Here is a 27522-nt window from a genome sequence, read left to right on the forward strand (position 1 = left end):
ACAGATACCAAACTGGTGCTTACAGTTATGGGAATCAAGTATACAAATTAAGTGTGTGATGTTTTGGAAAATCCAGCCTGTTGAATTTGTAAAGGGTTTTTTTCCCCCCAGGTGTCTTTTGTCACATGTAAAATACAGTATCTAAATGTGCTTGTTATGACAAGTGAACCAGAACCAAACCCTGGATCCAAAATCATCAACACTGTGGGTAAGTGGATCTAGAACAGGAATGGGCAAACTTTTTGGCCTGAGGGCCATATCAAGGTTGCAAAACTGTATGGAGGGCCGGGTAGGGAAGGCTGTGCCTCCCCAAACAGCCTGGCCCCCGCCCCCTATCCACCCCCTCCCACTTCCCGCCACAACTGCCCCCCTCAGAACCTCCGACCCATCCAACCGCCCTTGCGCCTTGTCCTCTGACCACCGCCCCCAGGACCCCACCCCCTGACCACCACCCCTCTAAAGCCCCTTTCGGAATGTGGCCCAGCGAACATGGGCGGAGGACTCAGGAGCAGTCGCACAGCCGGAGAGAAGCGGTGGTTTTCCCTTCAAAGCGCTGCTTCTCTCCGGCCGGCTGCGCGGCCGCCCGGTGCTCCTCCTGAGTCCTCCGGCCTGCCTTTGCCTCGCTCCCGCCACCCACACCTCCCGCCTGCTCCCCTGAGGCTGCAGGTGAGACTCCCTCCTTGCTCTCCCCTGCCCCCGCAGTGCAGCCTCTCTCCCCCCACGGGAGGTGCGCCGGTGCTGAGCTGCCCGAATGCCCGGCCCTGGGACCCCCTGTTGTTGGGGGGCCCCACGCCAGGACACCCTGTGTTTGCTGGTAAATCCGCCCCTGAGCCGCGCCTCCCATCTGAAGCCAGCCACGCCACCCGGCAGGAGCTCGCAGCCCTACCGCCCAGAGTGCTGGTGGCACGGCAAGCTGAGGTTGCGGGGGAGGGGCCATGGACTAGCCTCCCGGGCCAGGAGTTCAAGGGCTAGGCAGGACGGTCCCGCGGGCCGTAGTTTGCCCACCTCTGATCTAGAACCAGAGCTGAACTTAGTCTATAATAGGCTGAACCAAATGGATCCAAGACTCAGGGAAAATGCAGACCTGGAACACACAGCTTGAGCAGGTGTTTCTGTGAGACGGGGAAAAATAGAGCTTACAGTTCATGTAACCCACTGCTGATTTTCTATTGAAATAGCGTGGTCATTCTGTGGTACTATGGGAAACCATAATAAAATACCCATTAAAGTTCACCATTACTACCATGTCAGCAAAATGGTTAATACTGTGCACTGCTTTATTGCAAACCCAACGTCTGAGTCCGAACCTCTTAAATCAGTGCTGAGGCATGAAGAGGCTTACTTGAAAGTGCCAGCCAGTAGCTTTAATTAATTACCACCTACTCTTAGCTTGGCTCCCAACCAAAAGAGCTGGCTTACCAGGCTGGTTTCTCAAACCCTCCTGGGTCTATTTATAGAACGAGAGAAAAAAAAGATTATGTTGTGTTTTTATTCAAATGAACAAACCAAACTAGACTTCCGTGGATGGGCTATAATATGGCTGGTTCACTCCAGGCATTGTTTTTTGAAAGGAACGCAACATTTGGCCTGAATAAGAAGTAACCCAACAGCCCAGTGCAGCCAAAAGCACAGATTTTTTGTAGACTGAAGTCTTCTTTCAAATGCAGATTTGACTCCCAAGATAAAACCAAACAGTCAATCTCTATTCCATTAGGTTTTTGGCTGACACAAAAGAGCTGCTTATTCTGATCCTTTCAATTCCTCTGGATTCATTCCCCCCCCTCCCCCCCCAGACACACACGTTCCCTCCTGAAATTTTAAGATCCTATTTTCCTGGGAGTGTGTTGGGGGTGGGATGAATACCACATTAGTGTCTTAGAAACAAAAGCACTCAGACATAAGACACAAATGCATGTATTTGCTCACGACAGGCAACAATGGAAGAACAGAAATTCAGTTCAAAAAGACAGCCACCCAACAGACACTCCTTCATGGCAGCTTTCCACAATGCCAAACGCCTGCCAGCAGCTCCACAACCTCAACTACACAACTAAGAGATTAACATGTTCTGCTGCATTCTTCTCCTCCAATGGTCACAGTAACACTTCTGTGAAAGGAAAGGACTCCAAGATTGCTAGGAGTCACTTTGACATTTCAAAATGGTTAATATATATATATATATTTGTAACCCTTCTGCCCATCTAAGTTGGCAGCAACAAGGGCCGGGTTCTGTATCTAGGGGTTCCGTTTCAATAACGCAATGCAAAACCGGCTCGAGCCCCCACCCAGTGACCTGGGACAATTACATACCACCCCCTAGGCGCCTCTAAGAGGCAATACTTCCCCTCTCGCAAGCACGGGTCTGAGTGTAGCAGAAAATGTTTAATAACATGAGGTAAACGACATCAGCATTAAATTGGAAAAAACACCACAAACAGGATTCATAACACAAACCATGAGCAAAAGACCCACCCTACCAAATTGGGCCGTGTCCTTTCCGTTTGGTTCTTGAATCCAGCAACCCAAAAATCACCCAGAGTCCCCAAAGTCCAACACCCCCAAAGTCTCTTGGGTTCAGCAACCACCCAAAGTCCCAAAAGTCCAACAACCCCCAAAGTCTCTGTCCCTGGTCAGTGCAGCCCCAGAGTAAAAGGGGGACACACAGGGTGTTAAGGGGCACCTTACGTGATCCGAGGCCGACCGGCCGTCTCTCCGTGGGGTTCCGCCGCAGTCTTCGCCACGAGCCAGTCCACTTCCTGCCGTGCCACGAACTGCTCTGCTCTACGAGCTGCTCCACTCCACTCACCGACCTGTGAGCCACTCCAGCTGTCCCTGCAAACAGCTCCACTCACCGACCTGTGAGCCGCTCCAGCTGTCCCTGCAAACGGCTCCGCTCGCCGTTCCTTGGGCCCCTCCAACCGTCCCCACAAGGCTCCGTGCTGCTCCTCCAGCCGTCCCCGCAAACTGCTCTGCCAGCCGCTTAGCAATATAGCTTCAGGCTCCCCCACTAGTTAACACAGCACTCAGTGATCTCAGCTCTTAGTAACTTTAGCTCTTTTGTGATTTCAGCTCTTAGTGATTTCAACTCATAGTAGGGGAGCTCCAGTGCTGGTGCACCATTGGCCCAAAGTGAATTCAGCTCAGCAGTCTGTAACTAGACTCCTAATGGAATCATAGTTAGCTCTTACATTCAACAGTGGAGAGAGGAGGTGGTGCAGTTGGTGTTTCAGGCCCTCGAAGGGGGCCCATACCATCAGGTACAAATACCTGTCCCCATCTTCTCTCAATTCACTGGGTTGTGGAACCCATGTCCCTTGTCTAGCGAGAGCTACTTAGGTGATGGTGAGACCCTCTGTCATAAAACAGTTTCATTGTCCTTGATTCACCTAATCAGGATAACAACACTTTATTCCTCCTGCCCCAATAACAGAGAAACTGGGGATCCCACCCCATCCAAAGTAACCACTATCAGTTGCTGTTGTCTCATGCCAGGCGGGTGGGTGTGCCTATGCAAACGATCAACCCCTGGAGTTCTTTTTCACACTTGCCATAATTCACCACCAGATGTCAGGGTAGACCTCATCCTGACTCTGCTTACATCTGGTAGATCCATCATTTCTAGCTTCTCTGATCTAGTTTCAATTGTATATGCTTATTCTTCACTTCCTGTCCGAAACGGCTATATAGCATGGTTGCAAACTGTCAAGTAACTACCATGGCACCACCCTAGATATGCCCGCTCTAAGTGGCTGGCGAATAGAGTTGGGTGGAAAATGGGTGCATGTGTGGAAATTTTCAACTTTTTGGTTAAAAAAGAAGTTTTGATTTCAATTTTTTTGTTGAAAAGAAAAAAAAAAAAGAGAGACATTTACTGCTAATTTTTGTTTAGCCAAACCCCAGTTTTCCACTGAAAATGCAGACAGTTTTGCTGGAAAATTTTCAAGCAGTCCTATTGGTGAAATGACGACAACTGTGCATAAAACGGGTCTATACTTACACCCAGCTGGGTCCTGTTTGGGCTTTGGATCAGGTCCTATAACAATTAACACTATCTGAATTTAGGACCTTTTTTGACTCCGAAAGCTTGTGCTAGAACTTACTGCACAGTTTGCTCCAGTGGACATCATCACGCTACTGATTTTGCCCATTTGAGCAGCAGGTGCGTTTCCACAAACATCTGCACTTTGTGTTGTGTCCGATATATGTAAGGCCTCTCTGGGCACATATTAGTGGTGTAGTTAAAACTGCGATCACTTCTAATTGTCAGGGGCTTTCCTGGTCCTGCTTGCAAGCAGGGGGCTCTGAAGGGAAGCGTGCAGTGTGATCTGGGCCTCGCAGCAATCAGCTCTGCAGCCAGCCAACCTAGAGGAAGGTGGGATAAGCAGTGCATCTGTTTCAGGGAGCAGCCAGCTTTGTTTCTCTCTGGTTTTGGGGTTCTTGTGTGTTGTTATTCTGGAGTCTAAGAATAAAAGTAGTGTTACCTTCCAGCAAGAGTAGTTGATGTTTTCAATCTAACTCCTCTGTGAAAATAACACTTTGCCCTTCTTTAGCGTTTCAGGCAATAAGGATCTCCCCGAAGCAATCTATAGCTAAGTACAGGATACTAGGAATAAATGTTTTGTTGAAGTGCCTGAACCAGAGGGATGTAGCAATTTATGTGAACTCAATCTCTTAGATTAAACTAGCTACAGCAGGAAAGAAATAAACTAGGCAAACAATATAATTATTCCAAGGCTGTGAAAACATCTACGTGACTGAGTCATGTACCTTGCTAGGAGCTATTAAACCAAGGCTAGAATACACTTCTAGAGATTCCAGTGCAATTACTGTACTCTGCACGGCACAAAATCCTTTAGCTTTTTGCAAAGGGTTGTTCAAGACTAGGGATTTTATTTCAGACATTCCAATCTCAGGGTACATCTACACTACAGCGGGGAGTCGATTTAAGATACGCAAATTCAGCTACGTGAATAGCGTAGCTGAATTCGACGTATTGCAGCCGACTTACCCCGTTGTGAGGACGGTGGCAAAATCGACTTCTGCGGCTTTTTGTCGGCGGCGCTTACTACCACCTCCGCTGGTGGAGTTAGAGCGCCGATTTGGGGATCGATTGTCGCATCCCGATGGGACGCGATAAATCGATCCCCGAGAGGTCGATTTCTACCCGCCGATTCAGGCGGGTAGTATAGACCAGACCTCAGGGGTTGCCTACACAGGAGTGGGAGTTGTGATTCCCAGGGCAGGTCAACAGACTCGGGCTAGCTCAGCTCGAGCTACCAGGCTAAAAAGATCAGTGTGGACGTTGCGGCATTGGTGGCAGATCAGACTAGCCGTTCAATCTCAGACCTGGGGTCTGGGTGGGCCACCCAAACTTGGACCCAGGAGACTGGCTGGGCTTGGATTGAGGTGGCTAGCCCAAGTTGCTGCTAGTGTGCAACAGCCACACTATTATTTTTAGCCCGCTAGCACAAGTCTGTCTACCCACGCTGGGTATCAAACCTCCCACCTGCAGTGTAGACATATCCTTAGGGGTCTATTCCTCAGCACAAAAGTTATTTAAAAAAAAAAATAATAATAATAATGTAGATATCCCATCTCCTAGAACTGGAAGGGACCTTGAAAGGTCATTGAGTCCAGCCCCTGCCTTCACTAGCAGGACCAAGTACTGATTTTGCCCCAGATCCCCAAGTGGCCCCCTCAAGGATTGAACTCACAACCCTGGGTTTAGCAGGCCAATGCTCAAACCACTGAGCTATCCCTCCCCCCAAATACATTTATATGCAATGTATTCCTGCAAGAGCAAGCAGGCAAGATCTGGGCCAATGTGCAAGAAGCATACAGAAGAAATGAGCATATGGAGACACCCTGGCCTGATTCTCCGCTTCCCTACACCTTCTGTAATCATCTATACCTGTGCAAGGTGAGTGTGGAAAGTAAGTGATATACACACATCTTGCATAGGTGTAAGTGACTATCCCCAGTAAAAGTCTGTTGAGAATCAGGCCTCCTATATGTACAGCATCTTTGCAGCACACCGCAGCATTGTGTGTCAGCAAGGAGATGGGACACTGCCTTATTTCTTAAAAATGCATCAATCGCTCTCTTTTAAATGTGACTGAGGTAAACACGTACATCCATCCAACACTGATCACTAATGGGTCAGAGGGACCTTTGATTGATTGGCCACCTGGTCCCTTGAGGATGCTGACTTAGGTCAAAGGCCAATGAGCAACAGTTACAGCACAGAAAGCCATGCAGCCATCTGAGAGGCGACAAAGACGGCACACCTGGAAAGCCTGCATTGGGAGCAACAGACAGCCGACTAGTCGTTTCTGAGCAATGCAAAGCCTTTGCCATTGATTAGAATGCTGCTCCTGACAATATCAATCATACCTTAAAATGCAAATACATCGTTGATAAGTATGGCAGAACAGGGCTCACAGGACCATTGCAATGGCAGGTCAGTCCAGTGGTCCATCTAGATTGGTATCTGTCCTAAGCCAGAGGCCAATTTTTGAAATTCCAGAGGAAGACAGAAAAAATCCCCATAAGTCAGTCAATTCTACCATGTACGTAGGGTGTGGAGAAAGAAGTCCACTTTTGCTCCCTTTAGCAACCAGCTTAGATCCTCGCATCTGGCACTGATGATCTGAATCTTGGCATATATGATAAAATGTAATGATTGGTCATAAGATACCCAATTCCCTTTTGAAGCCTAGACGGAGTGGTTACGTCTACGCCCTCCTGCTGCAGAGCTGAGAGTCCTGCTAGAAGCCAGTCTGGGATTTTCCTTTCAGGCACCAGTCCTACAAACTTACACTCTATTAAGCATAGAGTGTAAGTGTTTGCAAGATTGGGGCCTGGAGCTAAAGCCCATTAAAATCAGCTTGAACCTTCCCATTGGCTTCAATGGGCTTTGGCTCAAGACTGTTTTTAAAACATACACATGAGTATTTCCATCAGGTTAGCTGGTCGGTCTGCGTGCTCTGAAAAAGCCAGTAAGCCATTCACAACCATGAGAACCTCCCTGCCAAGGCTGATTTAACCCATGTCTTTCAGATGATGATGCTCTGTTCAAGTTATCCAACAACTAGGACACAAGAAAGGACCACAGGGGATTTGCTCAGCTCATGGAGCATTTCAGTTGCAGGCTATATGTGTACATTCACATCAGAAGTCAAATGTGTAGCCAGCACATAGTTACTTTTACATTTGGGACTGTTCTCCAGAAAAGACACCAGGAACAAAAATACAATCGGAGGAGGTGGGTTTTCTGAGAAAACCCTCAAGCGTCCCAAATAAGCCATTTTCATTGTTTCTAGCTCACCTCTCCTATTCACCTGTCATCCTCCCCACAACCTCACCAATATAAACAGGAAGAAAACTCTACCCTTCTAAAGCGCCTTTCATTCCAGGCTCTCAAAATCCTTTACAAACATTATCCACCACAATGGAGCTCTTAGACAGGTATTTTATCCCCATTTAGCATGTGTGGAAACTGAAGCACAAACAGGCTAGGGGACTTGCCCCAGAGTACAAAATGAGTTTGTAGCAGAGCTGAGAACAGGACCCAGGAATCATGGCTCCCAGACTCCTATTATAGGCACTAGACGATACAAGCAAATATAGCTGCCAAGCATGTTTAAAATAGGTGTGATGCTTTTATAAACAGACTTCAGGAGCTATATTTCCATTTGTTCCAGGTGAATGTGTCCCTTATGACCACAGGCAAGAGCTCCATATTTGGCCTATAACACCATAACACATTGAGGCATAGAATAAGTTTAGCCACTCGCAGTTGATCGGTACAGATGAACTATTCTGATTCCTACTAAATTCTTGGTGGCCAGACAATAACCATCTAGCTGACTGCCCTCACCCACTAACTAGATCTGCTTCTGGTTGTGGAAAGATGTAGGATGCATGTTAACACTTAAGCCAGGACTCGTATGGAGTGTAAACTGAATCAACCCTAGGGATCCAATCCTGCAGTCTGTGCTAATGCAGAACGCCTACTGACATAAGTGGGTAGCCTGTGAGAGAATAGAAATCGCAGGTTCAGGCACTGCATGCCCCCAAAGGGAAATTCCTTCCAGCTAAGTCCACTAGGAGCTTAACCAAGGTAGCCTGAGCTGAAAGTCAACTTTATATTTCTAACAGTTAAGAAATGCTCTTTAAAAACCATTGTTAAACTCCCATCAACTGACTTTGCACATGCTAGAATTCAGGCGTGCATAACCCAAACATATATTCTGTTCTCAACCCACTTGTTCCATGAAGTCTGCCAACTACAGAGACCACATACCACTCTCTGTGTGTTCTGTATTGTAATGCTCCCACTCCTGTCTTCTAAGATTGTATCCAAGGGTGCTGAGGGAGTTGGCTGATGTGATTGCAGAGCCATTGGCCATTATCTTTGAAAACTTGTGGCGATCCGGGGAGGTCCAGGACAATTGGAAAAAGGGAAATATAGTGCCTATCTTTAACAAAGGGAAGAGGGAAAATCCGGGGAACTACAGCCTCACCTCAGTCCCTGGAAAAATCATGGAGCAGGTCCTCAAGGAATCCATTTTGAAGCACTTGGAGGAGAGGAAGGTGATCAGGAACAGTCAACATGGATTCACCAAGGGCAAGTCATGCCTGACCAACCTGATTGCCTTCCATGATGAGATAACTTGCTCTGTGGATATGGCGAAAATGGTGGACGTGATACATCTTGACTTTAGCAAAGCTTTTGATACTGTTTCTCACAGTATTCCTGCCAACAAGTTAAAGAAGTATGGATTGGATGAATGGACTATAAGGTGGATAGAAAGCTGGCTAGCTTATCGGGCTCAACGGGTAGTGATCAATGGCTCGATGTCTAATTGGCAGCTGGTATCAAGCTGAGTGCCCCGGGGGTCAGTTCTAGGGCCAGTTTTGTTCATTAATGATCTGGATGATGGGATGGATTGCACCCTTAGCAAGTTCGCGGATGACACTAAGCTGGGGGGAGAGGTAGATACACTGGAGGGTAGGGATAGGGTCCAGAGTGACCTAGAAAAATTATGCTACAATAAGTTATGCTACAATAAATTTGTTAGTCTCCAAAGTGCCACAAGTACTCCTATTCTTTTTTCTAGAAAAATTGGAGGATTGGGCCAAAAGAAATCCGATGAGGTTCAACAAGGACATGTGCAGAGTCCTTCACTTAGGATGGAAGAATCCCATGCACTGCTACAGGCTGGGGACTGACTGGCTAAGCAACAGTTCTGCAGAAAAGGACCTTGGGATTACAGTGGATGAGAAGCTGGATATGAGTCAATAGTGTTGCAAAGAAAGCTAATGGCATATTGGGCTGCATTAGTAGGAGCATTGCCAGCAGACCGAGGGAAGTGATTATTCCCCTCTATTCGGCACTGGTGAGGCCACATCTGGAGTACTGCATCCAGTTTTGGTCCCCCCCCCCCCCCACTACAGAAAGGATGTGGACAAATTGGAGAGAGTCCAGAGGAGGGCAACGAAAATGATTAAGGGGCTGGGGCACATGACTTACTAGGAGAGGCTGAGGGAACTGGGCTTATTTAGTCTGCAGGAAAGAAGAGTGAGGGAGGATTTGATAGCTACTGAACCAACTACCTGAAGGGGGGTTCCAAAGAGGATGGAGCTTGGCTGTTCTCAGTGGTGGCAGATGACAGAACAAGAAGCAATGGTCTCAAGTTGCAGTGGGGGAGGTCTAGGTTTGATATTAGGAAAAGCTATTTCACTAGGAAGGTGGTGAAGCACTGGAATGAGTTACCTAGGGAGGTGGTGGAATCTCCATCCTTAGAGGTTTTTAAGGCCCGGCTTGACAAAGCCCTGGCTGGGATGATTTAGGTGGGGTTGGTCCTGCTTTGAGCAGGGGGTTAGACTAGATGACCTCTTGAGGTCTCTTCCAGCCCTAATCTTCTAGGATTATAAACTTTGGGGTAGGGACCTTATTATTGTTTAGCACAGTGTAACTACTATATAGTGTCATGTAGCCTCACAATAAAATACTACACAGTTCATAGACTGCAATACTGTGTTTTATGGATCACAATGCGCAATACTAGTTTTGTAGATAAAGTTTTAAGACTTATTACAAACAGTATTAAAAAGAAGCATTACTATAACTAGGTCTCGTCAAAATAAAATCACAAGCTAGATCCTTAGCTGTGGTAAATCAGCATAGCTCCATTAACGTTAATGGATCTACGCCAATTTACACCCGCTGAATAGATCTGGACGGTGAACAATGCCAAGACAAATTACAATCGGGAATACATACTTGTAGAACTACTTTATAAACTAGAGCTACTAAAAACTGCCCACTAACTATTACACTTCTATCTGAACAAGGTCTAGTATTTTACCATCTAAACTTGAGCACGATACGATTCCGATATATTATGCTGCCGACTATTTAGCCTTGTAAAACTCTGCAATAATATACTTAGACCGACATGTTTTGCCAAAATAATGCAGGGTGCCGAACTGGCCCGCTAGCAGGACAAAACACGGAGCTAGAGAAGAACAGAACAGTCTGACTGCAGCTTTATGTATTCCAGGTGTGTCCAGGCTTAACAGAAACCAAAATGTGTGTGTGTGGGGGGGGGGGGGGGGAAATCCATGAAGGAGGGGAGCGAAATCTAACTTTAATTTGTATTTTTCCATATATACAATACGCCCAGAACAAGGAGCATGCTAGAAATACGCGGATCAATATTGCAGCAGGACACAATGTCTGCGTGGAGTTACGCAAAGCATAAAGTTAGAAGAAATTCTCTCTTCTATCCTTCTGGTGGTGGTTACATTTCTGCCCGTGCCCTCCTCCATCTCTCGGGGGTTAACACCCTCACTAGTTTGGCACCCTCCAGGTGCCTTGGGACACCAAGCAGGCTGCAGCTGTCCCAGCAAAGCGGCAGAGCTCACTGAAGCGAAGGGATCAAGCTCTGGCTAACCTTACCGAGAAGGTATCCATTTTCTGCACGCCCCCCCGCCCCCGGAAGCTGGCACGTCTCCCACCAGGCAGGTACCGAGACAGACAATGGGGACAGGGATTTGCACGGGTCACGCCGTCCTGGGTCGGGAGAAGAGCCTTCGTGCTAGACAAACCCACGCTCATTGACCCCCCCCTCTCCTCCAAGCACTTGCGGGCAGGGTCCCCACGCGCCCCGATCCTGGGTCCTTTGCCTGCTCGGCCCCAGCTGTTTGCCAGGGGGAGAACCCAGCCTCACCTTCCACTTTGCAATCACGGCTCAGAAGGGAAGCAGCAGCAGCCGCCCTCCCCGCCCCGACAACTTTACCACTGGGGAGCGGGTGCAGCGGGCGGTCCCTCTGCTCAGACACCGGTTCTGTCCCAGATCAGGGGGGACGGGGACGCCAGACGCTTGTAATTTACCAGGTCAGTTTCGCTTGCCTGCGCTGTCTCCGGCCGCGGCTCCGCTCCCTGGGGCAGCTAAGGGGCAGCGATCCGTCCGGGCGAGGCGAGGGGGAGATGAAGGCAGCCGCTGCTGGTTACGCTGCTTACAGGTTTGGAAGCGCGGTGCTGCCCTCCCCGCGCTCCTCTCTCTTCTCTGCGGCAGGGGGCGCTGCAGCGCAGGCCGAGGGGGCCGGTGCTGCGCGGAGTGAAGTCAAGCGAGGGCAAGGGGGGGGGGGGGGGGGGAGTTCTCTCTCCAGACTTTTCCATCAGCCTGTAACCTGTGTCAGCAAAGCCAGGCCAGGGCTTGAGCACTGAACCAATCCCTCCCTGCCCTGCAGGGCTGAGCCTTCTCCTTCCTGGTGGCTTGGGCCAGTCTAGTTTGAAATGCAGGTGCCTCTGAGCATGCAGAGGATGACCTCCAGGGCAGGGCTTCACTAGCCCGAGACACAGGGACGGTTAAGGTGTGGAATGCAGGGCAGGCATGTTAACTAACTGCACCCCAGGCCAGGGGACATGGGGCAGAAAGGGCTTGTTGTCTTCTTAAATGCCCCCATTGCACCCACATTGTAGATTGTATCAAATATCAGTAAAAGTTGGTATTTTCCAGTCCCACTGGCCCAGGGATCAGAACCACAGTTGGCAACTTTCATGTGTTTTTTTATTAGATATGGCAACCCTAATCAAACCCCTAACCTATGTCTGAGCTACTGAAGTCCTCAAATCATGGTTTAAAGACTTCAAGGTGCCAAGAATCCTCCTGCCAGTGACCCATGCCCCACGCTGCAGAGGAAGGCAAAAAAAAAAAAAACACCCAGGGCCCCTGCCAATATGCCCTGGAGGAAAATTCCTTCCCAACCCCAAATATGGTGATCAGCTAAACCCCGAGCATGTGGACAAGACTCACCAGTCAGACACCCAGGAAAGAATTCTCTGAAGTAACTCAGACCCCACCCCATCTAACATCCCCTCACAGGCCATTGGGCATATTTACCGCTAATAGTCAATGATCAATTAATTGCCAAAATTAGGCTATCCCATCATACCACCCCCTCCATAAACTTATCAAGCTTAGTCTTGAAGCCAGATGTCTTTTGCCACCCTGCTTCCCTTGGAAGGCTGTTCCAGAATTTCACTTCTCTGATGGTTAGAAACTCTCATCTAATTTCAAGTCTAAAACTTCCTGATGGTCAGTTTATATCCATTTGTTCTTGTCTCCACATTGGTACTGAGCTTAAAATAATTCCTCTCCCTCCCTGCTATTTATCCCTCTGATATATTTATAGAGAGCAATCATATCTCCCCTCAGCCTTCTTTTGGTTAGGCTAAACAGGCCAAGGTCTTTGAGTCTCCTTTCATGAGACAGGTTTTCCATTCCTCAGATCATCCTAGTAGCCCTTTTCTGTACCTGTTCCAGATTGAATTCATCCTTCTTAAACATGGGAGACCAGAACTGCACAGTATTCCAGATGAGGTCTCACCAGTGCCTTGTATAACGGTACTAATACCTCCTTATCTCTACTGGAAATACCTCGCCTGATGCATCCCAAGACCCCATTAGCTTTTTTCACGGCCATATCACAGTGGCAGCTCAGTCATCCTGTGATCAACCAATACTCTGAGGTCCCTCTCCTCCTCTGTTACTTCCAAGTGATGGGTCTCCAGCTTATAACAAAAATTCTTGTTATTAATCCCTCAATGCATGACCTTGCACTTTTCACTATTCAATTTCATCTTATTACTATTACTCTAGTTTACAAGGTCATCCAGATTTTCCTGTATGATATCCCAGTCCTTCTCTGTATTGGCAATACCTCCCAGCTTTGTGTCATCTGCAAACTTTATCAGCACATTCCCACTTTTTGCGCCAAGGTCGGTAATAAAAGGATTAAATAAGATTGGTCCCAAAACTGATCCCTGGGGAACTCCACTAGTAACCTCCCTTGGGCCTGGCAGTTCACCTTTCAGTATGACCCGTTGAAGTCTCCCCTTTAACCAGTTCCTTATCCATCTTTCTGTTTTCATATTGATCCCCATCTTTTCCAGTTTAGCTAATAATTCCCCATGTGGAACCGTATCAAATGCCTTACTGAACTAGAGATAAATTAGATCCACTGCGTTTCCTTTGTTTAAGAAATCTGTTACCATCTCAAAGAAGGAGATCAGGTTGGTTGGCACAATCTACCTTTTGTAAAACCATGTTGTATTTTGTCCAGGATGTCAAGCCTGTTTCACTGGTTTCTGACTCTTTTCTCTGGTGGTTCCTCTGTCATTTCCCCTAGCCTGCACTGGATTCAGCATGGCTGCAGAGGTCTTGCTGTGCAAAACACTTGTAGAATCAGAACCATAATGATTAAATCCAGAGCCTCTCTTTTGTGCTGGCTCCCGGTGTGTCAACCTCACTTACTTCTCATACAGTCGCACGCACCCTAATCCACACATTCATCAGCAAGCCGTAAAGGAAGAAGCTACTGGCTGCAGAAGGGACATCAAGTCACTGGCTAGCAGATCCAAGTTGGTAGGCTGAGAAACTGATACAGCCGCAGAAAATCACAGCCTCCCTCTCCCTGTGCAACAAAGCAGTGCAATGCTCACTCTACTGTGCTTCGGGGCCCTAGCCCCTCTGGGGAGATTTGTCCCCAACTCTCTCTCTCTTTAGGTTATTATAACTTGGAGGATAAACCCAACAATTGGACCACCCCTTTTCCTGTACATCAAAGCTCTCAGTCGGTCCCTTCCATCTTCCCTTAAACCCCACTCCTTTTCAGAAATGCTATCCTCAATGCAACTTACTCCCACTTTTATAACTCACCATTATACTTTGGGTTATGATCCTCTAAATTATATGATTCTGAACTATGTGCAAGTCTGTCTGACCCTCAATCCAACATGTGTTTGTGTCCTGATACCACCTACCTTTAGGGGTGCTACTACCACAGTTTATGTCAGCAAGTGACTGAGCTGTTAGTTTAATGAGGCTCCTCCAACTCACCATTCCCATGTTAAGATTAATATATTTTCAATTTAAGTGGAAAATATTAAAAATCCGTTTTATAGTTGACTGTTTTTACATTTCTCTCAATGTAGACATTAAAAACCAGAGTGGACAATTTAATTGTTTATAGTCCATTTCATGATCACATTCTCATGCCTAGCACAATGCAGCAATAATCAGGGTGTAAACACTACAGAACTTTTGGTTTAATTTTCCCAAAGAGAGTTTCAACATTCAAAAGTTTAGGAAATACTGCCCTCAGCCATGTTCAAAGATCACTCATGTTTTTGTATTAAGCTAGCAACTGATCTAGGTGATAATTTTCAACACTCTTAAGTTACCTTGGCTTTATATTGAGAGAACAGAATTAGCCCCCAAGGTTGAAATGAAACTCACACACAGTAAGAATATATGTAAAGCTAAAGCGTACAAGATAGTCTTCCTGTACCAGTACAGCTTACAAAATCCTCAGAATGCCCTGCACTATGGTCTAAAACTTGTATGATAGCAGTGGAAGAGAAAATGTTGTGCGTACAACTGATCTGTGGCAATGGTTCACAATGGGCTCTGGAATCAGGCTGTTTCTTCAGCCTGCTGCATGACAAACAGCATGCAAAGCAGCAGCAGACACTGTGTCAAAGCAGACTGAGAAGCAGCAATTCCCCCTTGGGCAAGGACTTGCCCCATTTGCCCAGTTGAACCTACCACCTCTGCAGTTCAGGGACAGTATGTCTGATGAAGAGGGCATACTGAAGGGATAAGGAAATTTAGAGGATGACACCACCACAGAAAGAAACAGATGGAGTATGAAAGAAAGTATGTACCTCACAATAATAAAATAATAATAATAATAATAATAATAGTAAAAAAGAGTCCTGTTAGAGCGAGGATGAATTCCTGTATCAAAACAGGAGGCGTAGGGCTTATGTCGGTGTAGTTAGGGTGATGCAGTATCTATGTAGACAATATCTTACTTCCTTTGGCTGTTGGCTGTCTTGTTAATGTCAGGCTCCATGTTGGAGCCATGAAATTGACAAGAAAGCCGGGCAGCAAAAGCTAGGTTGCAGCTACCCGGGTTCCCACTCCCTGCAGGGAGGTGAGAAGGCTGAATGGCTGGCCCCCGCTCCCTGAAGGCTGGTAAGAAGCCTGAATGGCTACTGAGAGGCCGGGGCAGCCTGGCTCCCGGCAGAGAGCTACACAGAGCTGAGAGCCTGGCTCTCAGCCCCCCACACTGCCCCTCTTCAGTCATATGTACACTCAATTAGACAGATCAGAAATTCTGTATAGAAAAACCCATCTCACAGTGGAGGGAAAACTGATTTTAGTTTTAGGAATAGATTTCAGTGCTCACTGAATTCTTCAAAAGGAGCAATACAGAAAATGGTAAATAAACTCTACATCTCTGCAACTGGGGAGAGAATTTGATCCAGAAGTATACAAGATTAGGGATATCTTTCATTTTCCCCACCTTTAAAAATATTAATAGAAATACTAAACTAATACATAGCATTCAACTAACTTTTCAAAAATGCTATTTTACAGATTAGTCACAGAAATGTACACCAGGGGTAGGTCTCAACCTTTTATAAATGGCGAAACCGAGGCAGATGGGTAAAGCCACTTGCCCAAGGACAGAGGGTGTGTCACGGATTGGAACCAAACACTGAAAATTGGGAATACTGGCATCCATATCTCTTATATGATACAGTTTATATGCTGCCAGGGACAAGTCAATTGGCAGGCAAGCTCCATTTACTAGAAGAAATCATCAATTTAGGATCATTTTTTTTTTTTAAAAAGAGAGTCTCAGACTCAGTGTTCCCATCTGTAAAATAGGGACGATCTCTACTAGCACTCATGGGCCCTAATGAATAATATGCTCCCATTATAGGAAGCACTATACTAACACAGAAAAGACAATTCCTGACTCAAGATTTTGCAGTTTAAGTCACCGTCCACAACTAGTTTTGTCTGAAGTTAAATAATGAATGAACTATTTGAATCATCCCCATCACTTTAAAATGCTTCTCTTCTTCCCCCTCCTCCTCTCCCACCAGCTGCTAGGACTGCTCCAGATTTTTCAGCACATCACACATGTACCATTTTCTTTTAAGGGAGAGATTAACAAACTCCTTGTGCCCTCTTTGGTTCCCACACAAGACAAACAAGGATTCCCTAATCAGTATTTCCTTCTTTTCAGATGCCGTCAAAGTGTCTTTTAGGTATTCGTTGGATTGGATTTACATACAGTGGAATACAACTTACCAGGCCACTTACAGGACCAACAAAAATTGGCTGCTGGGAGCAGAAGCAATATCTGAAAGAGGAACAAAAGCTGTAGGATTATGGCAGCAGTGCTCTCTTTATCCTGTATACAGCCACACCCTGGAGCTGGTAATACTCCTTACAAAAAGCCACACTCCAGAGAGTCACAATCCTTTGTTTAGGAGGGAAAAGGGGGGACAAGAGGAGGAGTTTAATAAAGAATTAAGTTGATTACAAGAGGAAAAAACCCTTAGTGAACAACTAGACACTACAAAAATAATGCACAATAAAATAATGAAAGGAAAACAGATTGTATAGGGGAGGAAGAAACTGAAGAGAGGAAGAAAATAGAGAGGCAAGATAAAAAGGTTTAAGAAAAACTGTGTGACATTTAAACAAAAACTATGAAGTAAATTACACTTAAGGGCCACTCCATTCACCGCTGAAATGCAATTGCCTCAGTTGCAACTGTTTGACAGTGCACAATAGTGCGCAGTTTAGAACTGAAGCAGTGACTATCTTCCTCCATTTGAATTAGGAGGGGGAAATACACGTAAGTGGAAAGCAATTACCTGAGTCATTTGCCCAAAACACTAGAGTTAACATCTGTGCTTTTCAAAAGAAGATATTGCTATGGAAACTCTAGTAAGCACAAGTGTCCAGGACCTTGGTTTTGTGTCTAACAGGACACATACCTCCACGATGCCCCAGTGGTAAGAACGCAGATGGCACCTTTCCTTAAGTCAGGTTTCAGAGTGGTAGCCTGTATCAGCAAAAACAACGAGGAGTCCTTGTGGCACCTTAGAGACTAATACCTTTATTTGGGCATAAGCTTTCGTGGGCTACTGTATTTTCCACTCCATGCATCTGATGAAGTGGGTTATAGCCCACAAAAGCTTATGCCCAAATAAATTTGTTAGTCTCTAAGGTGCCACAAGGACTCCTCGTTGTTTTTACCACTTATTGGAAAGTTCCTATTCAGATATTGACTTGGCATGACACTGATCTGGTTGCAAGATCCAATGAAAACAGCACAAGGTGTTATAGGGCAGGCAAGGCTTAAGACAAGGAAAGTAAAGGCCTGTTGAAGGAAAATATGGTCTCATGATTTGTGTTTAAGGCACTTGATTGGGTGCCCACAACTGTTACTTAAAACACTGGCATCTTCTCCGATTTTAGATGGAGATTCTGCTAGCTAGCTTAATATAAATTTTAAGACTGTATTGCCCTCCTTTTTCTCCTCCTCCTCCCTCTGCAGTAGAACTGGTTTTATTTTTGTTTTCTAATAAGCCTGATATTGTTCACCTGTGTATTAAAGGTAGAAACTTATAAATGCACAGTAATACTAACATACAATTGATTGTATATAATATTATGCCTTGCAACATTAAGATAGCAATTCACTCCTTTTCCACAAACGTACATTAGACAGCCTAACATTTTCAAATACTGTACAGTAGGAACAACTTTTACAAAAAACACCACAGATTAGAATTTACCTCAGACATTGCCTAACAACCAAATGCCATCCATGAGTTGCTTATTGATAGCCAACCAGTTGACCAAAATCAAACAGTCATGGAATCTGTGACCTGCGACACCCCCCATTTTCTGGAAACATGCATAGTTTGGTATCTGGAGTTCATACAATAAAACCCATGAGACTTTAGATTGTAACTACTGCAACTCAAAAGCAGCTCAACTTTGATCTTCCATTTTACTTGGTAACTACCCTTGTGTGTGTTTTCATATTGTTCCGATGGACAACACATTAGTACCCAGAGTGAGACAGAGGTCCATTTGTGATTCACTACTCTGTGTCAGTAACTCTTGTCAGGCCTGACATGCTCACTGCACCTAACACATCGTTGTCATAATACATACCCCAAAGGGGGCATGTAGCATATCACTGAAAAACTAACACTACACTGGTCTCTAATATTCTTGCATGATGTATGTACGAAGTGTGTACAAAGAGTTATGGATATGTTCTTAATAGGTTTGGCAAGCAATGCATAACCACAGGGCAGGTCTACACTACAGCGGGGATCGATGCTCTGAGACCGATCCACCGGCGGTCGATTTAGTGGGTCTAGTAAAGACCAGCCAAATCGACTGCAGATCTCTCTCCAGTCGACCCCTGTACTCTACTCCCGACGAGAAGAGTAAGGTAAGTCGACAGGAGATTTTCTCCTGTCGACCTCCTGTGCTGTAGACCCCGCGGTAACTTGTAGCGTAGATCGACTTACCGCAGTAGTGTAGACATAGCCACAGTCTGCTCTAGACAAAGAAATGTATTTGTTAATCTGTACAACCTGGTCAGCAGGAAGACACAATGAAGGTCCATTTACATATAAAATAAGCAAAGCTATCAAGCTAATAATCAGGGGAGAAGAGAACATGGTGTCAACACCCCAGCAGAAAAGAAAAACTTTATTTGGGCTATAAAGACGAGGGTCTGGAATTCAAATACAATAATATTGCATACAATTGGTTGTATTATAAAAGTACATCAAGTAAGGTCTATTATGAAAGACACACACTGATGATTATCATCATTGTGAAATGTATGCACTAACACTACATGAGAAATTATGAACACTCACTAATATTATGGTTTGAAGTCTGTGAATAAAAGGTGTTTGAACCACACAGGTCAAATGTAGCTGATATACAGGTACTATCCCAGACAGAAGGAAGGCAGTTATCTGTCTCCAACAAAATTCAGCAAAGCGTGACAAAAAACAACAGAAAACCCATTTACATATGAATCAGCAGGAGGATGGGTCCACAGGAAGGGAAGAACAGCATAGGATGATCCTGAGTCTAGGGACAAAGCAGTGAATTAAGGGAAATATAAAGAGAGAGAAGAAGCCATCTTGGCATCCATCACTGGACAGACACAAGGGGCCAGAGTTCTTGCAAGCTGAGAAAGATGGGTCCTTCCGCCAAGAGGGTTGTAGTTTCTGGGAACTGAATATGGGTGAGAAACCTGCTGATGCAAAGATCTTTCACTTAGGAAGACAAGGGAAAGTAGCACCTTGTATTTCTGTGGAATGTCCTGACTGAGAGAAAGTCAGTATGGCTGAAAAGAAAAAGACTGGTAAGAAATCTACCTTGAACCAAGGCCGTAGCTTGATAAGTCTTAGCAACTAGCAAGCGTATTTTTACTTTTGTTGGTCTGTAACCCATTTTAACTTTATTCTTTCTACTTAGGTTAAATGAGACCACATCCTTTGTTAATAAACCTGTTTTATTTCTTACAATCAACCACCTCAGTGCTGTGCTTGACGGGAAGGGTACATTTACCCCAATTAAGTTAATACGCTGTCATAGGGTGACCAGATGTCCCGATTTTATAGGGACACTCCTGATATTTGGGTCTTTTTCTTATATAAGCTCCTATTACCCCCCACCCCCTGTCCCGATTTTTCACACTATGCTGTCATGTGCTTTTGTCTCTTTAGAAGAACAAGCCACCCATACTAATCGTCTGAATGTTTCTGGAGAGGGCTGGACATTTTCAGGCAGGCAGTTTTGAGGAAATTCAGGGCAGGTGATGCATTGGGGTCACTTGCTTAATAGTAACCAAAGCTGGTGGAGACAGGAGTGTGGCAGTGGTGTTGTAAGCGGGCTGCTAGATTCAGAGTTGTTGAACGGAGACACAGACACGCAGTGTAGGCTTGTATGCTGGCTGGGAGTGTCCAGGCTGGGAGCTACAGCAGCAGAGCATTTTAAGGCACTCAGGGTTACAGGACAAGTGGCGACAACTTCTCATTGGGCTGGGTCACCCCCCAAAACGTGACACCCATATTTGTAGCATACACATGGTATTAACTTAAAAAATAAAATAAAAATATTTTAACCCTTTCTATACTGCGCCATCAGCAATACTGAACTTAGATGAGCCTGGGTGAATACAACATGAAAGTATCACAGGCCTTGGCTACACTGGCAATTCACAGCGCTGCACTTGCTGCGCTCAGGGGTGTGAAAAAACACACACCCCCCCGAGCGTAGCGAGTGCAGCGCTGTAAAGCCCCAGTGTAATCAGAGCCTGCAGCACTGCACGCTCTCTCGCAGCGCTGCAAGCTATTCCCCTTGGAGAGGTGGAGTACTTGCAGCGCTGTGAGACAGCTCTCGCAGCGCTGGCGGCGCGACTACACTCGCGCTTCATAGCTGCCGCGAGTGTGGCCAAGGCCACAATCTGATATTAACTGAGGTCCTATTTTGTGACAAGCCCTTTCCACACACAAATTTGCACCAGCAGTTTAACAAATATTTTTTAAAGTCGGTTTAGTTAAACCCATGTGGATACGTTTAAACTGAGTTACGATCAATTTAGCTTTAATCAATAAAGAATAGATGAAATCAACGGATTGGTTAATAATAATAATTTTGGTTAAACATATACAACTTGTGTTTAGATAAGGCCTTCAATTTTGGAATTTAAGCTGCTCTGCCAGTATATTGTGTTTTAGCTATAAGCTTAATTCAGCCCCCTAGGGACAGAGAGAACATCTTCCTTTAGAATATGTCTAGTACTGAGCACATTGATAGCTCAAATAATTTTGGGGATTCCATTAGAAACACTACCATGGAATTCTATTAAAACCTGACATCTATACATAAATGAAATTTTAGAGATTGCAACAGAAACCTATTGATTTCCTTTCTATATTAATATTCTTAGCAATCACTAATGGGGTTCTTTTCCCAGAAAAGGGAAAATAGGGGCTTTTCAACCTTTCAACATGGAACCCGGAATATAAAAGCCACAGCCTCTTCATTTCGCTTCAAAGTACGTGGTAAAATTCAGATAGATACAAATCTTATAGATTGAAGATGGACAGTTTCAAATTTTGAAGGAGATCTAGGCTGCATTTAAAAGATAAAATGAGAGTTGTAATATACTCTCAACAATGGCATTCAGGTTAACTCCATTCTGTCTCAATTTCCAAACAACCCAATTGTGATGTGCAAATTTGATGGCGAAAATATAAATACAAATAAATAATTCAGAGACACTTTAGAGACACATTCTGCCTTTGGATGTGTGCATATAAATTCCTATCGACTTCAAAGGGAATTGCATGTATGCATTCAATGGCAAAATTTAGCCTTTAATGATGTAAACACCAATTTTGGAGAGAAAAAGGAAAGGGCTTAATTTTCAACAGATTAACTCCATACAAACGGAATGAAATCTAGAACGTGAAATAGCTTTATTACTCCTGGTAACATACAGAGTATGTACAGCGTTTCAAGACTGGTCTTTGAAATACAACAAAAAGTAGCATCCTCAACTTTAAAGCGGAGTAAAGTTTAAATAAGGTCACAACTGTTTGAAATGTACAATTCTTTCACACCATGCTTACATACTATCTGCATCCAGCAGCTCAATAAATGCAAAAATCATGTGAAGAACAAGCTTAAGTTTGCACTGGTGCCACACAATCGTGAAAGGAGCAAACCGACTATTTCTAACCTTTGAAAAGCCTTCATGGATAAAACTATGATGCTTCAGCAAGTGAGATTTTACATAAAAAAAAAGCACTGGAACGGAACCATTTACTAGGAAAGATTGTAATTCAAAACTCATATATTCAGTATTATTTGTACAATCTCTCTGTATACACCCCACACATTTCAAAATTAACTTGCAGTTATTTTTGTACTGTACAAAAGAGAAATAGAAAAACAAACTACAGTGCTAGAGGAACCTCACAGTACTGGAGAGCCTGTAACGTGCATGAGAAAAAGTGAACGAACAGATGTTCAGATTGTTAAACAAAAAGGTTGGAGAGAGTGGGCATTGTAAATCTGAACAGAATGGTCTGCCATGTCTTCCATCTGTAGTAGGAGGGAAGTAGTGGTTAGAACACAACCATGAGTCAGGAGACCTGGGTTCTAGCCCTAATTTTGCCACAGACTAGCTGTGTGATCTTGGGCAAGTTACAACCACTCTGTGCATCAGTTTCCCATCTAGAAAATGGAAATAATGCCTATCCCCGACCTTTGTAAAGTCATTTAATATCATTGGATGAAAAGTGCTATATAAGTGCAAAGTATTTTCTGAAGTTAGCTGAAGTTTTATTCACTTCTGAGAAGATGTCAGAACTCATGTGCCCACTTCAATCTTTATACAAGTGGGTCTTTGTCCAGCTAGTTGGTGAAAAGGGGCATTGCCCATTTAAAAGGCTCCATTGCAGCAGACGGGGAGAAGGGGAAGTGTACAGGATAGATAGGAAGGGCAGGAAGTCACTAGAGCTAGGTTAGAGTTAGCATTGACCTGGTCCTTTCTGCTGACTGCAAAAGTGAGGTTTCATGGGATATTTATACCCCATGCAGCCATGGAGAGGTACCTCTTTACCAGCTAGGCTGGCAGCATCAGCAACGTCTTCATTTGTAACCAGCCGGCTCTGTATAATAGAAGGGGGGTGGGGAGGGGAAGAGGATTCCCTCCTTCTCAGCATGTTGGGCCCCAATTGAGAGGGGGAGAAAGTGGGGCCCCCGTCTGTGCTCCTGTGGGCAGCACGGGGGATGAAGTGGGTGGGAGGAATCATCTGGGGATTCTTTCCTCCCATGAGTAGCAGGGGGGAACCACCGCTGGTGCAGGGCAATAAGCACTGAAGACTGGGGAAGCAGGCCAAGAATTAATTTAAGCTACGCATACTGTTGCAGCAGAAGCTCTTTCTGTAGCAATTCTAAAGTTACAGGGTGCTTACAGAACAAGCAGAACCAGACCTCTAGGATGAACCACCTCTGGGACCAAAGAAGCAGAGCATTACAACTGCAAGAGACAGAGTCATTGTTGGTGAGTTGGACTGACACCAAGGGATGGTTGAAGGGTAGGAGAATTTGAGGGAGAGAGGCTTAATGGGCATGGCTGGGGACACCAGGGTGCTGCACCCAGGGGCTGGGGGGACGACGGGGGGGGACAGAAGGGGGAGGCAATATGGGAATGTTAATTTTAACCACTTTTGCTGCATGTGGGGATCTTAGAGGGGAGAGTGGCACAGCACACGGATATAGCCTACTGCTTCCTACTGAGGCCAAAAATAAGATGCAGGGGAGCGGCCACTTTCTGCAGCACCCCAGGGCTTTAGCTACTGAAACTTGTGGGGCAACAGATTTAGCCACAGAGCTTGGGAGGGCGGCAGGGGGACCCATGGTATTGAGGGAGGGTCTGGACTTGCTGGGTTAGCTCAGCTGCCTCAGAGATCAACAGCTTTTTATATCTGTTACAGGCTAACTTACAACTGTGTAATAGGTTGGGGGCTTACCTCAGAGGGAAGTCTAGCAAAGGTGATCCCGGTAACCCCACATTGGGATACAAGAGATAACCAGATGGTACAGATGCCACTCATTGAAGTGAGAGTTATTAACACAGGGGGATGGGGGAGACAGGAAATGTTAATTCATGGGATAGGGTCCCTGTCTATGGGCTATCTCAGGACATTGAGGTTAGTTAGGAATATGGTCATGCTTCTGAGAAGATGTTAAAACTAAAGATCTTAACACATTAAGAAAATAGTTTCCTACTTTACTTATCCACCAAGATCTAAAAACAATTTAAGCACACACATGCATACACCACTTCCTATTGACATAAATGGGAACCACGTAGAGAGACAGAATTTGTCCTTAATGCCATACAGGAACTGTTGCTCCCTTCTGTTTTTGTTATTGGTGAGGTCAGTAACTGTTGCCGCAAAAAACATGGGAAGCTAACTTGCGTCTTGGCTGTAAAAAAGCCTTTTAGTTCACCTCCAAATACTTATGTTGAACTCCTCCGAAGCTGAACTTTTTATTGACAATTAATAGTTCAACTATAACACATTTGGTTCTGAATGTTTGTAAAGTGCTTGAAAATATAAAAGAGCTATACAAATGCTACATACTAACCTTGGCTTCCAAAGGAATTTTTTGTGAGGCTATAGTATATTTTGTGAGGCTATATATCTTCTTATTCATCTGAACATCAATAGCATGTTATTTTCTTGGAATATTTTGGATTTTGCAGGTCATATCATACTCAGAGTCTCATAACCAGAAGCCAAATGTTTTTAGAGAAAGAGGGGAGCTGTAAGTGATAACAATAACATGCAACAATGCACTTATTCCTTGATAATGCGTAAGTTAATGTCATTAAAATAGGGTCCAGTTCTGTCTGCTGGTCCATATAAGTATTTCACACACAAAAACTAGAGAGGGGGATAACATAGGGTATGTTTTCCATATCTGACATCCAGCAAAGGAGAATGCTAGAATGCAGTTTCAAATAAAAGCCAACTGTCTGACTGGATATGATAAGTGTTCAAATGGAAATTATTTCTGAGTGAAAGGCTCACCCTGTGCTTAGGGAAAAAACACAAACTCATGAACATTGCTGATTCACCATTTAGTGAAACACTGGAAGTTCCCAACCTTCTGCTAACTACTTATACACACACCGAGAGTTTTTACATCATTGAGGTGTGTTAAAGGAACAGGTTTCTAATAGACTTGGTGGAACTGGACTACACTGACTCTTTTCATAGACATCCTGAATTTACAAAGGTAAGGAATAGTTTACCTCCATACACAAAGTGGTAAAAAAAAAAAAAATCCCCTATTTTAAGGCAAGGCAATCAAAACTTTGCTCAAAGTTTATCAAGAGGAACGAAAACTAAGTCTGGTGGCACAAGCAAAGTAACAGTTTAAAAATTCCAACTCCTTCAAGTTAACTGCAGTGCTCCTGAAAAGTATCAGATTGGCAGCACTGTAAAACTGAAGTCCTTACGTCTCTACAAAACAGATGCACATGACCAATGGAAATACACATTTCCAACCAAACATGGAAACTAGCTCTAAAGTTGAGAGAAATTCAATCTCCATGTCTATGGACCCCTTGGTTTATCTGCTGAGACGGTCAATAAAGGTGTCAAATTGTGAATGTGATATAGTCTTTCAAATAAAGGAGGTAAATACTATGCACAGATACAGCATCTGAACATATACAGGAACTGTATCCATTAATAAAATAAAGATGCATAAACAGATGGAGAGGTGAAGTGACTTGTCTAAATTTAGTGGCAAAGTCTGATGGGGAACCCAAGAGTTCTGAGAGCCCGTTCCTTCCTCTAACCACTAAACAATGCCTAACAGAACTGCTGGATAACAAAGGGATGATTTTGCAGGTAAAAGAGATACCTTACATGCCAATTAAAAATCAAGTTTGGTTGTTCATATTACCTCATGCAGCTGGAGGGAACAGTAAGGGAAAATAATAGGTTGAAAATATGGTTTTAAACAAATCTAACCGTAAGTTAGACACAGAACATGAAGTAGACCAAATGAAAAAAGTAGTATCTGTACTGTTATTCTTCATGACAAATCATTTACCTAAAATTTCACATGCATTTTTATTTCAAACTTAAATTTTATGTTTGCTATACATTAAATGTAAAAATGAAGTTGAGTTTTCTAAGACAAAAATCCAATTTTTCCCTCTTGCAAATGAAAACTCAATAGTTTTCACTAAGTTCTCTTACAATACTTTTGGTTTGCAAGTGAAGAGTTTTCTTATAAAAACAGTTGCTTAAGAAAAAGTATTGCCCTCGTTCAAAAGAACTGCACTAACAGCCAGAGGCTTCATGCCTTAACTTGGTTCCATCTAGCTTTGCACTGATCCAGACAGTGCAAATGTACAATTTCTTATTTCACATATGTACAGATACATTCCAACAGCATTTAACAGCAAAACAATTTCTACAAAAGAAATCAAGTTTTTTTTGCTCCTGAACACAGCCACTATTCTAGGAATAAGAGCAGTGAGCAGCAGCAATTGCATTAACATTGGCAACACAGTGTTACGGGTATACGCGTATAACACACATACATACACACACACACACCATGCCTACAAGATTTAGTGTTGTAATAATTTTTTCATTTCACTACACTTATCTTGAGCCACGTGGTTATTTAAAAGAAAGAGGAGGATCTGTTCATGTTTTTCAATCTGTGGGGGAAGGACAGAGAGATTAGCAGCAAGCATGTTGCCATGTAAAGTATTATGTAAATGTTCATTTTTAAAATTAAATAAGTCAACTGAGAGCCACTTTTTAAAAGTAGTTTTAGGTACTACAAATGAGCCTGGGTTCCCATTCTAGTTTAGTGAATGTACAATTACCTTTCCCTATTTTGTGAAAAAATACAGCATGGTGCATCAAATGATTTTGGCCTACGCTCAATTTTTTTTTTTTTTTTTTAAAAAGACCCCGCCAAGGAGAGCTCTGATGAGGTGCTAGAGATGATGTCGTCAGCAGATCAATGGCCCAGGCCAATAGGAAGTGAACCTAGTCCTGTCACCAAGTTCTCTCCTTGCCCCCATTCAGTGGTGTGCTACCTACCTCTAGAGTTACTTCCTGGAAGCCCTTTGAAGTGTATTAAGTCTGTCTTTCCTTCATCTGTCTCAGGGGATTCAGAGCCAGACCACTTCCATGTCTTGTCCCCCGCTCTCCCTTTCCCCTCCCCCACAACAAAACAAGCAGAGGAGTCATTCATAGGGCTGGATGCAGAAATTTGGCTGGATTCTTCATGGCTACAGTTCAAAGGGCTACCTGGGAGAAAATGATTTTGCTTCACTCTGTAGTGGGACAGGGAAGGAGCAAGAGTAAGCTAGTAACAAGATGGTTTTACTCTCTACCAGTCTCTAAATGCCTGGCATCAGCATTTCCTCTCTGAACTTCCCCGACTTCAGTGACAACCCCTCTTCAGTAGAAACACTCTCCTTTCCCCTCAAAGTCATCAGAGCAGTCAGAACCCACAAATGCTTCTGGTTCTACCTCCCGCTCAG

At 44.5% G+C, this 27522-nt stretch overlaps 2 protein-coding genes across 4 annotated transcripts in view; both read right to left on the bottom strand.

Annotated features, from left to right (window-relative positions):
* The window catches only part of VWA2 (von Willebrand factor A domain containing 2), a 75487-nt gene extending 63948 nt beyond the window's left edge, over positions 1-11539 (bottom strand). The window contains exon 1 of one of the 3 annotated variants that reach the window (XM_054035792.1): positions 11402-11539. The gene's annotated coding sequence lies outside the window, so the exon portion shown is untranslated. Of the gene's footprint in view, positions 1-2685; positions 2721-11237 lie in introns of those variants that run through there. The other 2 variants (XM_054035791.1, XM_054035793.1) reach the window with 2 other exon arrangements.
* Positions 11540-23597: 12058 nt separating this feature from the next.
* Positions 23598-27522, bottom strand: part of TDRD1 (tudor domain containing 1) — a 55823-nt gene continuing 51898 nt past the window's right edge. The window contains exon 26 of the mRNA XM_054036056.1: positions 23598-26685. Within this exon, the coding sequence (XP_053892031.1) occupies positions 26593-26685 (93 nt within the window). The 3' untranslated portion in view covers positions 23598-26592. The remainder of the gene's footprint in view (positions 26686-27522) is intronic.

Source organism: Malaclemys terrapin, chromosome 7 (genome assembly GCF_027887155.1).
Source record: "Malaclemys terrapin pileata isolate rMalTer1 chromosome 7, rMalTer1.hap1, whole genome shotgun sequence".
NCBI classification, from domain to species: domain Eukaryota; kingdom Metazoa; phylum Chordata; order Testudines; family Emydidae; genus Malaclemys; species Malaclemys terrapin.